Below are 14,832 nucleotides of genomic sequence, written 5' to 3'. Positions count from 1 at the left end.
ACGTGTGTTTCTTCCAACACCACCAAGCAATTAATTCTGATGCTCTCTACCTGCAGATAGCCTCACATCCCACAGGCTGAGGGCTCAGTCCTCCAACACTGTTTCCCACCCCACAATTCAGATGCCAATCACATGTCCAGATTGTAACCCGTGCTTTTGCAGTGTCGATGGGAGGTCCCCATGACCCCTCTTGGTTCAGTTAATTTTCTAGGACAGATGGCAGAACTCAGAAGCATTTTACTGACTAGATCACCAGTCTGTTATAAAAGAGGTAACTCAGGAACAGCCAGACAGAAGAGATGAATAGAGCAAGTATAGGGTGAGGCGGGCTGTGCAAAGCTTCCACGCCTTCCCTGGGCATCTGTCCCTCTCCAGGTCTCTCTGTGGGCACCAGCCTAGAAGCTTTCCAAGTTGAGTTTTCATGGAGGCTTTATTACATGGGCACGATTGATTAAATATTGGCCATTGGTGATTGATTCAACCTCCAGGCCCCTGCCCCCTCCCCAGAGGTCAGCACGGTGAGACTGTAAGTCTCAACCCTCCAATCATGTGGGTGGTTCCCCTGACAACCAGCCCCCATCCTTAGGTGCTCTTCAAAAGTCACTTCATTGGGGTGCCTGGGTGGCTCAGTGGGTTGAGCATCCGGCTTCTGCGCAGGTCATGATCTGAGTTCGTGAGTTCGAGTCCCATGTCGGGCTCTGTGCTGACAGCTCAGAGCCTGGAGCCTGCATGAGATTCTGTGTCTCCCTCTTGCTCTGCCTCTCCCCCACTCACACTCACACACTCTCTCTCTCTCTCTCTCTCTCTCTCTCTCTCTCTCTCTCTCTCAAAAATAAATAATGTTAAAAAAATTTAAGAAATAAGTCACCTCATTGACCTAAACTCTGGTATGGTAGGAAGGAGTTTGTTATGAATGTCAGAACACCTTTCTTGCTCTTAGGGCTTAGAAAATTCCAAGGGTTTTAGGAGCTCTGTGCCAGAAACTAAGACCAAATATATATTTCTTATTATAAATCATAGCACACACAGTAAGCTCCAAAAGTGTCCTTTCCCTTCTTTCTCTTCTCATCCTTTGGATATGATTATCTCTTCAAATTCCTTCCAGCTCTAATTTAAATGCAAACTAGACACTCTTTGTAAGCTGAGAAATCTACAGGTACTAGGATGCCAGCTATGACTTCCGACCACTCAGACTCGAGGGTGAGGGCTCAGGGGTCATTGAGGCAGGTTTTAGGCCCTTTTCAACCCCTCAGCTTCTCTTGGCCATTGTGGTTCAAGTGCTTCTGTATCGATTTTAGACAACGCAGTGCTACAACCAGCCTTTTACATGTCAGAGTTCCAGAACTGATATACTGTCAGAACAGATGGGCTTTGCCAAATCATCTCCCATCTTGATTTATGGAAAGGGTTTTGCCAGATGGACTTGGATGAGAAATTCAGATCAGAAACCACCTTTCTAATACCTGTTAGAATGTTTGAGTTAAATATCATGCCCTCTGAACTTAGAAATGCACCCACCTGTCTCCAGTGACTGGTTTAATGGTATGTTAAGAGGTCTGGAGCCATTTGCCTTGGCCTTTGCCGACAGGCGGTGTGGCTATATTTGGTCAGGATGCAGGTGAACATCTAAGACAGGTCTCGCTGATGCTGAATTTAGGCCTCCAAGCCAAGTGTAGGATATGATTTACTAAATGCCATTTGGGGCCATAGTGCCCGGGTATTCATCACGAGGTAGTCTCGTGGGATAAAATAGGACTAATCAGAGTCTGGTCCCCTCCTGCAGCTAGGAAAGAAAGTCAGGTCGTTTTGAACTGCCTGGATACCAGATAGGTTTTATCATGTCTTGTTTTAGGATTCTGGCTGGGTTTCTTATCACCTCCGATGCAGGCAAGCAACCTGATCTGAACCTTGTAGGGGCAAGGAGCTTTTAAAAGGAAACTGTTTCTGATTACTTTCCCAGATTCGTGAGCCCCAGACTTTTCACAAGCGTCCATCCTGGCAGGGCCCCGTGGCTGTGCAGGAAGGACAGGGGCCAGCCTGCATGGATAAGGGAGCTCCTTCAGCAGCATGGCCAGAGGGAAAAGCAGTCTGCTGTCCAGCAGGAACACTAGCCATGAACTGTCGGTTAACACCAACCATAGACCACTGGCCAGTAAACCTTGGCCAGTAAATTGCTTGAGATTTTACAAATCCCTGACGGTGATTTTCAGAAGGGGTCATGGGTGTGTCACGATCCCCGAGATCAGTAGGGACATATTGCTGGGTAAGGGGAAAACTTCGGCACTGAATATTTCATGGGCACGCTGGGAGCCTTTAACAAACACTAATGCTCTGAGATTCTGTTTAATGGCTCTTGGGTGGGACCTGCGTCGTTGTGACCGCAGTGGGCAACCAGGGTTGAAAACCACCGCCAAGGAAACAACACAGTCGGACTCAGATCAAGATCATAGTTTGACAGTGGAGGGAGGGAAACAGTGGGCTTGACGTGTTCTATTCCAGATACAAGGGGGCATGAGGGAAAGAAGTGGGACAAGCCCCTTTAAGCTGTGAGCCTCTGAGGCTAATGAGATTAGAAGGCTGGTTGCAGAGAACTTTCTTTGCAGGGTAATAGTGAGGGGAAGAAAGAGTTTAGTCATAGCCATTAGTGTGATACTTACTGGCAGGAAAGTAAATATACTTTTATCACGTCTGTATCTGTAATCCTCCCAGGGGCTGAGGTCCGAGGTTTTCTGCTTGATTGAGGGCAGCAGTGATATGGAATTCTGCTAGGGCAAACCGATCATCCCAAACTGCCTGATGGGCAAGCAATGAATTAATTAATGGAAGTGACCACATGACCCACCCCCATGAAAATAATATTGTCATTAAAAGTAAAAAATTATGCAGAAAAGCGAAAAAAGTAAATGGCATTTACAGCCCCACATCCAAAAAATAATGTCTATAAATCCTTCTGGACATACCATAATAGAAAATTATAATTTTATATAAACAGGATCCTGGTTTGTTTGGCTTCTTTTTCTTCAAATGTTGAGCTGTGGGTCTCTTGCCACATCAGTCAATAGGCCTCCATCAGTTTTAAAGGCTGAATAGTATTTCATCATGTGGATGAGCCATTTTTTTAATCCTTCTTTGTTGATGGACATTTAGGTCATTTCCAATTCAAAGCTGTAAACAGTGAGATAAAGCACCTTGTACGAGTGCCTTTGAGATCTGCATCCTGCTGTGCTGATCTTCATTTCTTAGGTGGTTGCTTAGCCGGAGGGTGGAAATGACAAAAGCCCAGTTCTCCCGCTGCACTGCTCACAGCTTATTGTGTTATAATTTACCTGTTATTTGCTTTTGTGTTTCCTTATTCCCCTCCTCCTACACAGTCATAATGGGCTCTTTGGTGAGGGGTAGAGTGCACCGGTACTAATTTAGCCCCACCCTTTCTCATTATTAGAATGTGTAGAGTTGAAGTTGCTTCTGAAAGTATATTGGCAGTCAGCAGAAGGGTCCCTGATTCTGAGCAGCTAATGAGAAACCCACTCTGGCTGTGTCATTCCAAATGTTACCATAATGGTGAGGTTTCAGTGTGTATTGGGTTGACGTGAAGTGGTGGGAAAAATTCCTCTTTGCCTTCTTTTAAAACAACTATGTTGAGGGACACCTAGGTGGCTCAGGTGGTTAAGCATCTGACTTCAGCCCAGGTCATGATCTCCTAGTTCATGGGTTCAAGCCCCGCATTGGGCTCGCTGCTGTCAGCACAGAGCCTGCTTTGGATCCCCTGAGCTCCTCTCTCTCTTTGCCCCTCCCCCCACCCTCAAAAATAAATAAACATTAGAGATGCCTAGGTGGCTTAGTCTGTTACGCGTCCGACCTCGGTTCAGGTCATGATCTCACAGTTTATTGGTTCAAGCCCCGTGTTGGGTTCTGTGCTGACAGCTCAGAGCCTGGAGACTGCTTCAGATTCTATGTCTCCCTATCTGCCCCTCCCCCACTCACGTGTTTTTTCTCTCTCTCTCTGTCTCTCTCTTCCTCTCTCTCTCTCAAAAATTAAAAAAACATTAAAAAAAATTATATCGAGGGGCCCCTGGGTAGTTAGTTGGTTACGAGTCTGACCCTTGTTCTCAGCTCAAATCTTGATCACCAGGACATGAGTTCAAGCCCTGCGTTGGGCTCTGAGCTAGGCGTGGCACGTACTTAAAAAAAATTACATCAAGCATGTATTTATTTCTTAAGAATCTAATATGGGACTGCTGGGTTCCATGCTTGGAGCCTGGCATGGGAAACGGAAGTGATTGAAGGGCACCATCCCTGCCCTCCAAGGGCAGAGGCCAGAAGCATAATGGTCCTAAATGCTGTTTTCCATGGAAGTCAAGTTGCTGAGGCTCGTCAGAACTGTAGTATCAACAGAGACATTATAGAGAAACTTGCGTATGAGAGAAATGGTTTTGCGATTTCTGGGGGTGGCAGATAGGACCCAAGTGTTTTTCTGATGAAAATGAGAGGAAGTTGGAATGTCCTCATTGACCAGAGCACAGTTATCTCTGGCAAATCCCTGCCTGCCTTCCCATCTTCCTTGGGGGTCATGAATTTTGGCTTTACAATTTTAGCATTGAAAACGACAAAGCTACAAGACCCATGCGTGATCAGAGATTCCTGGCAGTGTGGCTCGTGGTCTTTACCACACTGATGGTGACTTGGGATAGTTGCCGAAGTTTGAGCATGATTTGAGAAATTCAGCTCTTCAGACTAGAAGAGCCGTCAAAGATCAGTTAGTTACAGCTCTTTGAAAAAGAGACACCTCTTTGAAAAGCTAACTTTCCCAAGAAAAAGTGTACTTAATGTGCATAAGCACAGATTTTTTTTTTTTTAAATACCATCCCAAGCAGTTTGCCGATTCCCAACCTCAGAACCCTGATCTGGTCCAATGCCTGGTTTTATGGGGAGAATTACTAAGGTTTATAGAGGAGGGTAAATGTGGGCTCTGTATGGTCTTGCTGATGAACTATTCCTAAAGAAACTTTTTCTTTCTTTCAGCACTGGCTGGACCATTCCAAACCCATAAAAAAGCAGATGAAAAGTAAGTAAGCAGAACTTAGCCTACTCACTTATTTCTTTTATCAGAGAGTAAAACTCCTTTGCCAGTGTTTTGAGGTATTATGTTTTCATCAGAACTTGGGAGCGTTTTAAAATAGATTCAGTTTTAAGTGAATGATTTTTCATTTCTTAAGGCTGGCCAAATGTTAGAGTTTAAAATTTGGATAAGAGTTTTCGGTAGATATTAAAAAACAGACTATGCTCTCATTTGAAATCAGGCACCCCTGCCAATGAGAACTGATTAATATGCTCTTCACAAGCATGACTTTATGCCTATTATATTCATTTTCTAATGAGTTGTAAAAGTAGACTCAGAGAATGGGAAAGCAGGAGTTTTTGACAGTCTGGTCCAGCTCTCTGGTTTTACGGGTGCAGTAACCACATTTCTTCAGTATTATTTATGCATGGGTAATTTTTAAAAAGTGTAATACTTTAAAGTGTTCTTACTGTATTTTTGGATTACAGAACCCTTGCTGTTTATATGTCACTTTCCTTTAGCCCACTTAGTATTTTGTAAAAAGTTAGTATCTGTTTGGAATATCTTGGCAATTGGGTGAAAGTAAAATGTCAGCTCTTAGTAATTCATCTACATGGTTAGGGTTTTATTCCAGAATAAGTTACTAGCTAAGCCGTCTTTGTCAATGCAAAAGTACATTTTAGTCTTCCAAATGAAAGGATTGAAAAGAACTCTCTAGCTGTGTATGTCCCTTTGTGCCCTCCCGGTAGCAGTGAATGTATTACTAGATGTAACATGTGTTTCCTTTTGTCCATTCTGTGATCTTCAAAACTGGGGAAAAACATCTTCAATGTTCCATCTCCCTATGTTCAGTTGGACCTGCTTATGCTTTGCACTTTCGAGTTAAATATTATTCTTCGGAACCGAACAACCTTCGTGAAGAGTTTACAAGGTAGGACCAGATGCAGAACACGACCCCCTCTCCACTGTAGTACTTACCTTATAACTTATGGGTCCTCTAAATTTGGGGTCTGCCTGCTCTTCTCTCTGCTGACTTTATATGCTGAGCAAGAGCTATTCGTATTTCCCTTGTGCTTATCCCTGTATTCTGTTGAAAATCTACCCTTGGCTTAGTTTGACCTTTTTCCCAGTGAGTCAAAATTAAAAGATTTATTTTCCGGTCACATTTCTGTTTTGTGGGGCTGTGGGATACACTGGTTACTCGTTTCAAGGCACTTTATTTTTGTCTCAGGTACAAAAAGGGAAGGCAGGTATTAGAAGAGCATTTCTCAGTCCCAGAACGCCATCTTATTTTTTTTAAGGGGCTGCGCAATGTTCCCTTGATTGCTACAATATCAAAGTTGTTGGAATCCCTTCATGTCATCTTTCAGCCCCACTGAATTTCTTTTAAGGTGTGCCCACGAGTGTCTGCCCCTCCAACTTCAGAAACAGTGTTGAAGCAAAAGAGGCTTTAAAAACATTTTAAGTATGGCATTTCTCTCCAGCCACTCCTCTGTCAGCAAGATCCTCTACCCAACCTTCAGCTGCTTTGAATGTCCCCAGAACCCCCTTGTCATTTGTGTGACCGGCAGTAGTGACGACATGTCAGCCCCTGGTGGTGGCCACTCACCTGGAGATGACCACCTGACTAACACTTTAAAGACTGCTTATCACCATTCCCTGCCCTGGACAGGCCTACTGGGCTTCCACGGTTAGGTTTTCCTATAGGAATTGGAAGTTCTGGCTGTATTCTGCACGGTATTCAGCACCGTGTGTTCTCTCCTTGATGCGAGTACTCAGTTCAGTGGTGGTTAAGCAGCTGTCAGAAGCAGGAACAGTCTAGAATATACTAGAACCTTCAGCTCCCCGATCCTTTGATCTCTGGGTCACTCACATTCTCCTGTATCCATTCCAACAGAGAGTGACTATCTGCATTGTTTTCAAAGTTCAAGTAGATTATTCTAGAGTTCCTCTTCAGAGTCCTTTATGAAACGTGCTCCTTCTAGCCATCATCCAAGCTATTGATTCTTAACCAGGGTTGTGTGAATCAGAAACACCTAGGAAGCTTTTGAGCAAATCACATTCCTGGGGACCACTCTTGCATGTAAGACTGATTCCATAGGTATGGAGCAGAGCGTGGGTAGCTTTGGCTTTTACAAAGCACTATAAGTGGCTCTGTTGCCCACGTCCTCCTGGTAAAAAAGAAAAAAAAAACAGTTAAGCAAAAACACTTAAATTTTTTTTTTTTACTTAGGTGAACTCCACTTGTGTTATTTGCTGCCTCCTCTCCCCATTTCTCATTACCCCATAACCCGCTGCAGCCCAGTTCCAGGATTTTTGTTTTGCATGCGTGTGTGCGCGCGTGCAGTTAACCTGCATCAGAAAAAAGCCTCAAGCAGTTGCTAACTACGGTCAGCTGTAAACTTTCTGATACCAGCAGCTGCGCTCTTCCCGGAATCTGCTGGTGGGACTGGCTGAGGGCCAAGTCCAGTGGCTCCTCCCTGTCTGTCTGATTGGACACATTGCATGCCTGCGTTTGAGCTCTCTTCTCAAGCTCCAAGGGTGCTGCCGAGGCCATCATTGGACTGTAGAGTGTTTCATGTTCCATCCCCCAAGTATCTTGCGAACCCTGTACATGCACTCACCTGCCTAGCTAGGTTCTGGGATGTCTTCCTGGAGACTCAGGAGGAGATGCTTCCACCAACGTCCTCATTTGATTCGGACTCCTTGTTACAATGCAGAATTCTGGGCTGTGCGCGGGGCGGGATTTGTGATGGGAAGTTGGGGATTGGAAGCGGTTGGAAAAGAGTACGCCTCTGTTGACTTTTCTGTATGTTTGTCAGGTACCTGTTTGTTTTACAACTCAGGCATGACATTCTTTCAGGAAAGTAAGTATGTTTTTGTTCTAACTCTTAACCCGGGATAGATCATAGTGTATTTCTAAATCACTGTTGTTGTTGTTGTTGTTTTAACTCTTTTACCCTTGTTCCCTTTTCAAAATTCAAAAAAAGTACACCAGGCATTGTAAAGTGAGTCTAATCCTTGTATCGCTGTCATCATCATCTTATTTTAAATGATTACTCTATGGCTTGAAGCATTTCCAAGAGCATTGAATATCTTAAGTGATGTGCATTTGGGAATACTTCTCTCCCTGATCACATCACTGCCCCATTCATAATGGCTTTTGTCGTATTTGCAAGCAAGATACGTTATTAGTATGTATACACTTACAAGTATTTGGAGAGTCAGAAGTCTCATTCATCACCATCTGCATTTAAGCAACGTAAAGAGGTTACGTTTTGATTCTGATAGGAGGTTTAGACATCTCATCTCATTTCCTTCTCCCCCTCTTAAAAATGGTTTTTCAATACCAGGCCTCTGGCGACAGTGATTGTTGAGCCCAGGAAGCATTGGCATTGACGTGGTTGGTCTCGCGTGCAGTATTTATTTTAAAGATACAAAATTTCAGTGGTCATAGCCTTCACAGTTGTGTCATTTCTCAGCATATGTATCGACTATTTTCTATTACGTGAAAAATGAAGACTCTGCCGAGTCTAAAAAGCGATACCTGACGTTGATGAGAACACATTTTGATTTTGAATACAACCTGAAAGAAATTTGAAAAGTGATTTCCGAATTTGCAAACTCTGAATCGCACGTAGGCTTTCAAAACCTTAGTGGAATCTATATGACAGCACAAGTAGATTGTACAGTGTATACATTTGCCTTATTCAGCCATGCAATACAAATCTCAGTGTGTGTATTATGAGTGTGTGTGTATTTTTATCTTTCTCTCTTTCTCTCTGCATACTGTGCTCCTCGTACTAAAGGCCTCTTAATTCCAGTAATTGTCTTCAGTTTGGAAAAATATTAATGGCGACGTCTTACATTTATACAGTACTTTGCAGTTTACACGCGCTTCGGCCAGATTGACGGTACTTCCAGGCATAATGGCGTTCTGGTCCCAGCACTGCCTGCTCCCAGCTGGGTGACCTTGAGCAAGACACTTGGTCACTGAGTTCCTCCTCTCTAAAATGGGGGATGGGGGAGCACTTACCTTAGCGGTTCATAAAGTCCATGCATTGACCAAATTTGATAGTATATTTGAAAAGGCTTTAAAAACTATGAAGTGCTGTACCAATGTATGTCATTATTATTTTTCTAACTGAATTTGTAATATCAAGTATGAATGAGATCAGTGATTGGAGGCGTGGTAATACGCCTCTGTGGCTACGCCTCAGTTATACTTATTAGAACGCTTGAGTGTATCCAGCTGTCCTGGCAGTATTAGATATTGTGTCTGTCTGTTTATTTTTAACATTATGACCTGGTTTCAAGAAAGAGTTCAGACAGCTTGAAAAGGCGCATGTACTCTATCAAGTAAGTTTCAAAATCCTAAGGCAGAGGGAAGGCTTTTCATTCTATTTCCCAAACTTCCCCATTCTTGCCAAATTCAGTAAAATTGCCCACAGAGTTGATAGAAACTATACTTAGATTGTATCGTTTTGCTCTATGGTGAGAATTGACTTTGGGAAATAGGGAGTGGAAATCAGCTCGTTTGCATTCTTTAATGTGGACAGCAGAAATAGAAACCACCGAGAAAAATCATTACCTAAATAGCACTACCTTTTGAAAAATGACTCTAATGATATTTTGTATGCTTATGAGTATTAAAAGTTCATATATGGAATTCATGTCCTCTCTTTTTTTCAAGACTGAAATGCCCATATGAAACGGCTGTGGAATTAGCTGCTCTCTGTCTACAAGGTACATTGTTCTTTAGTGGTAATTAGCATTTTAATGTTATGCTCTCATTTCAGCAATTGATTATCCTGTGTACCAGGCACAGTACCCTACTTTGGGGGTATAAATAAATACAGTATGGCCTCCGTCCCCAAGTAGCTTCGGGTCCCATGAGGATGTGGCAAAACCACATCCAGGGTACAGTGCAGTTCCCTCAGGAATACTTGCAGGAGGCTTGGAAGACTAAGGCCCTTCGGGGGAGGAGTGGATGAAAACAAATGAAGGAATCAAGACAAAAAGTAGAGAAGTGCAGAGGGGTACTGGTAGTCAAATGGTGTTGGAGGGTGGAAGTTCAAGAACCTGGATAAGTGGACAACCTTGAACCCTATTTAAAGAGCATGACCATGCTGTCAGCATTAGGACTTTGAAGGCTCTCAAGAGGGAGGCGGACCTGGTCAGGTGTGCATTTAGAAAGGCCCCACTGGGTGTGATGGGGAGGTAGGACTGGACCAGGACCGGGGCTGGGGGTGCAGTAAGAAGGTGTTGCAGTAATAAAAGGAAACTCTCTAGGGCAGAGGGTACACACACACACACACACACACACACACACACCCCAAAAGAACAACATTAGTGGTACAAGAGAAGGACCTGGTCATTACACATTGGTGTTGAGAGAGGAGTCAGGCAAGAGTCATAGATAGCTCCCAAGAGTGAGTGACAGGAGCCACAAATGGTTAGAAGAATTGGCTGCAAGGGAGGAGATCATCTACGTAGGATCTCTTGGCTGAGAGGCGCCAGTGGGACCTCTGGTAGCTTCTTGAGCATGCAGATCTGGCTCCATCAGAGAGGTCAGGCCACAAGCATTGACAAGGAGTCATCTGCTTATAGGTAGGAGTTAGATGGTAGGAGGTTTGCCTACATGATTGTCAGTGTTGACTGTTCCATATTATGCACTGGTGGATTTGAGTTTAAAATGCACAAGAAACACTTGCTGAAGTCTTCAGCATTAATTAAGAAGACACTAACGTGTAGCTGCACATAAGGAATGTTATCAGTACATCACATAGGCATATGTTGTGGATTCATTTTACCAGTGTGTTCATCAGTTTTTCTGGGATAATGAATTATGATGTATTCATTCATAATTACTAATTAATTTTGAACACCATAAGATTTGGCTTCCAACTTTTGTATTTCCCAATTTTTAAAAGTTGATCTAAGTCTTCAAATTCTGAAATCAGCACACATTTATTATAGAGTATCAGGAGAGCAGCACAATAGTCAAGACAAGTAGAAGGAAGGAAGGAACCCACCATCCTGCCATCCTGCCATTGTCTGCCATCCGCAGACAATCAGAGTTTCTATGAGTTGGATGCAGTTTTTAAAACGTAATTCTGATCAGTCATATACAATTTTTAATATGATTTTCTACTTCGCATTTTTAGTACTTGTATTTTGTCATGAAGATGGTTTTTAATGACAGCAAGACACTTCTGTTCCTTAGTCACTTTTTAATTCTTATTCTTTAATGGGGGCTTGCATATAGTAGGTGCTCAGTAAGTATAGAATGAATCCATTAGAGTTGGAGAGGCCCTTCAAAGACTTTGGTTGAAGGGGGAGCCTGCCCATGAGGTCTGAAACCATAGGTGGTAGAGGTGACAGTCTTGTCATCTCTAAATATCTGTGCCAAATACAATGCTAAGTGCTTCACATCTACATTTTCCTGATTCAACAGTCCTTGTGGTAAGTGCTATAGGGATCTGTAACGGCTTGGGGAACATGGAAGTCTGCTCTCCATTTTGGCCAGGTACAGATCTCATCAGCTGGCCAAGCAGCATCCACTCTAGAGTTTCTGAGGCTCCAGGAGGTTATACCCTTTGGCTTGGTGGCCCAGCAGTAGACATCAGGTTGTGGTTAAATGGGATGAAGTCACATCCCTGTCAGATCTGGGGCCATCGATCACTGGTCCTGAACGACTAGAGCATAAGGCACATATATCACCATCCTTCCCCACTCCCATCCGCTGCCCCACTTCCCGCCGTGTGATGAAGGCATCACCACGCTCACCAAGTCCAGCTCTGGTGGAACCATTTGCCTTGCTCCAGGGCCAAGGCAGATGTGAATGAGATCAGCTATCTGTGAGCCTTTCTTGGGGAAATTACCCCTTTGAGTTGGAACTACAACATCGTGTAATTTAAGATGCAGTCATTATCTCAAGTACAAATGAAAAGTCTGAAGTGAGGAACAAGTGGGGAAGTTCTTGTTACATTGTCCCTCCGTGGCCTCTTCTCCCCACATCCCATCGGAAAGTTCCACAGCCTACTTTCTAGTTGAATCACAGTGGAGCCAGCTTGCGTCAGAACATCGAGATCACTGGAGCATCTCAGCTTTCAGTAAAATGGAGGGTGTGTTTCCTCCCTTACTTGAGCCTTGAAGACATGTTCTTGCTGTGATCGTCCTTAAATTAATGGTGCCCCTCCAGAGTTGCGGCCCCGAGTGAAGGCGGTGCCCTTTTGGGGACTAGTTTTATGATAGATTTGAAGGTGAATCCAGGCAAAAAGAATGAGAGTGAGGAGAACGGGACACGATCTTCTTTCGTCCTTGCAGCAGCTCTCATTTTACCGATGGGGCATCAGAGACGGAGAGTGGTTAAGTGGCTTGCCCAGGTCGCACAGAGAGTGTACAGCAGAGTGGGGATTCCGGCCCTCCTGTGTCTGAGCTGTGACCACCACCCTCTGCTCCCTCCACGGCCAGAACTCGGGCAGAGAAGTGTCGTTCTGCCTCTTGGAAGGCAGGCGTGCTATCTCAGAATCTATGTACAGGCATCGCTTGGGCCTGTTGTAATCCAGGAACAGTGAGGAGGATACTGGCCCCCTTTCCCGGTCTCGGGGAAACCTTATCACTGTCTGGCTTCTCCTTCCTGTGCTTGATGATGTCAGTGGTCTCGCCAGACACACTGCTCACCCCAGGGATTTGTTGCCTCACTTTGGCCCACGGGTGCAGCAAAAGGGTGGTTCATGTGAAGGAGATCTCTCCCCAGACTGCCCCTCTAGCCTCGCCAGGTCTCTGGTTTCAGGGTGAGCCCTTGGTTATTGGTCAGTGGCGGCCTTGGGAGCCCAGCTCTTTTACCTTCTCTGGGTGAATATTTCTAGAGCAGAATCTTCATCTGTGACTTTGCCCAAGGTACTAAGTAGCTGCACGCCCTGACCCAGGCCACCCTGGTGGTCTTCGGGGGGCTGTCCACTTGAGACTTGCAAATGGAGGGCTTGGGCCAGGTGAGGAAGCACTCAGCAGATCCCCACCCTGTGTCAGGCATCGCCTCTTACAGCCCTCCCACCACCCCGCTGAGTTGGGTAGTTGCTTTGTCTGTATGGACAGAAAAGTTTCATCCGCTTCTGCAAGCTACTTGGAGTCCCTCCTGGAAGCTGGGCTCTGGGATTAGAAAAGGCTGCTGGGTACTTAGTGAGTTGCTATTAGCAACACACGCTGGCCAATCAGTTGTAGGATTTCTTGTGTTAAGCAGTGTTTCTCAAAGTGTGTTCCTGGGTCAGCTGTAGCAGCAGCATCTGGGAGCTTGTTAGAAATGCAGATTCTCAGGCCTTATTCCAGACCTGTGGGATCAGAATCTTGGAGGGTGGGGTGCCACAGTGTGTGTTTTAGCGAGCCTTACATTTCCAACGTAAGTTGGAAAACCAGTGTTGTAGATCCGTGCTTTTCAAAGCCGCCTGTGTGCCAGTCAGCTGGGCATCTGGTGAGAAGGCAGGTTTTGCTTCAGGAGGTCTGCAGTGGAGCCTCAAAGTCTGCGTTACGAGCAGGCTCCCAGATGGTGCTGATGCTGGACCAGGCTTTGTGTGGCAGGGTATTAGAGAAACCCCTGGAGGGTTCCTTTCCGTTCTGGGGTCTGTTCCCTGGAGCTGCAGGGGTGAGGGTCCTGGGTGGGGAGAGTGGATTTTCTCATCTGTGCCTTGGAGGCACGGGGCCCCCTATGTCCTGGGCCCTTCATTCTGTGGGGTCCTCGGCCAGAGAGCAGCTAGCGTGTGGGACACTTGGGGCCTTTTTGCGGAGACTGCTCACGTGGCTGCTCCTCTCTGCACAGCCGTCTTCGTCTTCCTCCCTGTTCTGGCTGAGTTGCCGCAGCTGCTCCTGCAGCCTTGTCCCCCCCCTCCCCCACCCCCTCCTTCCTTCCCTCCCTCCCTCCCCCCTCCCTCCTTCCCTCTCCCTCCTGGCATATTTTCCCCTAGATTCTACATGCACTGAATTCTTGATTGGTCCTCTCTAGCACTGCAGACTCAGAGTGCTGCTCTGACCCACCCGTAGCGAGAGCCCTGTTAGATGTTTCTGGGCAAGTCCTCATTCCCTGCAATTGCCTTTTATTGCAGATCTGGGCTCGACCACTTCGTGGGGGAAATATAATCTGGGCCTCCTTGGGTATGGGGGAATAGTGGAGAGAAAGACAGTAATAACTAAGATAATGGTGTTTTGCCTGATAGGGAGGGCATTGGGATGATTCTTGGGGGTTCTGAACGTACATGTGGGGGTACCAGGTGGGAGTTGAGCCCTCCTGAAAGCAGGGAGTTCTGCATGTGGGGGTACCTGTGCTCTGTAATCGTGCCAACTGCCTTTGGACCTGGTTGCAGCAATAACTGAAAGCATTCAATGTCTCCTGTTTTCCTCCCTTTTATGAAACTCGCAGCGGAGCTGGGGGAGTGTGAGCTTCCAGAACACACGCCAGAGCTTGTGTCTGAGTTTCGGTTCATTCCAAATCAGACAGAAGCGATGGAATTTGATATCTTCCAGAGATGGAAAGAGTGCAGGTACCTTGATGCTACCGTCTAGCGTTCTGATATATTTATTTTGTGATGTGTCAGCGTCTGTCGGACTCAGATGTGCCAGTAGAATCGCTCTGTCGAAGACCGTAAAACTGTAGCTCCAACTCTTCACTTCTTGCCTGTGCCTCAGTCCTGGTTTTCCAAAGGCCCACACGACGTCTGTCTTTCCCAAGATGTACAGTAAGGACCAAAGCCTAGTCCCGTTTCCCTCTGAATGGCAGA

The 14,832-nt window shown here is 45.4% G+C and overlaps 1 protein-coding gene across 4 annotated transcripts in view; it reads left to right on the top strand.

Annotated features, from left to right (window-relative positions):
• EPB41L4B (erythrocyte membrane protein band 4.1 like 4B) overlaps window positions 1-14,832 on the top strand; it is a 128,533-nt gene that overhangs the window by 45,173 nt on the left and 68,528 nt on the right. For all 4 annotated transcript variants that reach the window (XM_007094483.3, XM_042964302.1, XM_042964301.1 and 1 more), the window contains exons 3-7: window positions 5,023-5,065; window positions 5,912-5,990; window positions 7,882-7,926; window positions 9,753-9,805; window positions 14,475-14,595. In XM_007094483.3, the coding sequence (XP_007094545.2) occupies window positions 5,023-5,065; window positions 5,912-5,990; window positions 7,882-7,926; window positions 9,753-9,805; window positions 14,475-14,595 (341 nt within the window). The remainder of the gene's footprint in view (window positions 1-5,022; window positions 5,066-5,911; window positions 5,991-7,881; window positions 7,927-9,752; window positions 9,806-14,474; window positions 14,596-14,832) is intronic.

Source organism: Panthera tigris, chromosome D4, assembly GCF_018350195.1.
Source record: "Panthera tigris isolate Pti1 chromosome D4, P.tigris_Pti1_mat1.1, whole genome shotgun sequence".
In the NCBI taxonomy this organism is placed as follows: domain Eukaryota; kingdom Metazoa; phylum Chordata; class Mammalia; order Carnivora; family Felidae; genus Panthera; species Panthera tigris.
The sequence above is the reverse complement of the archived record's forward strand: the minus strand, read 5'-3'. Positions and strand labels throughout refer to the sequence as shown.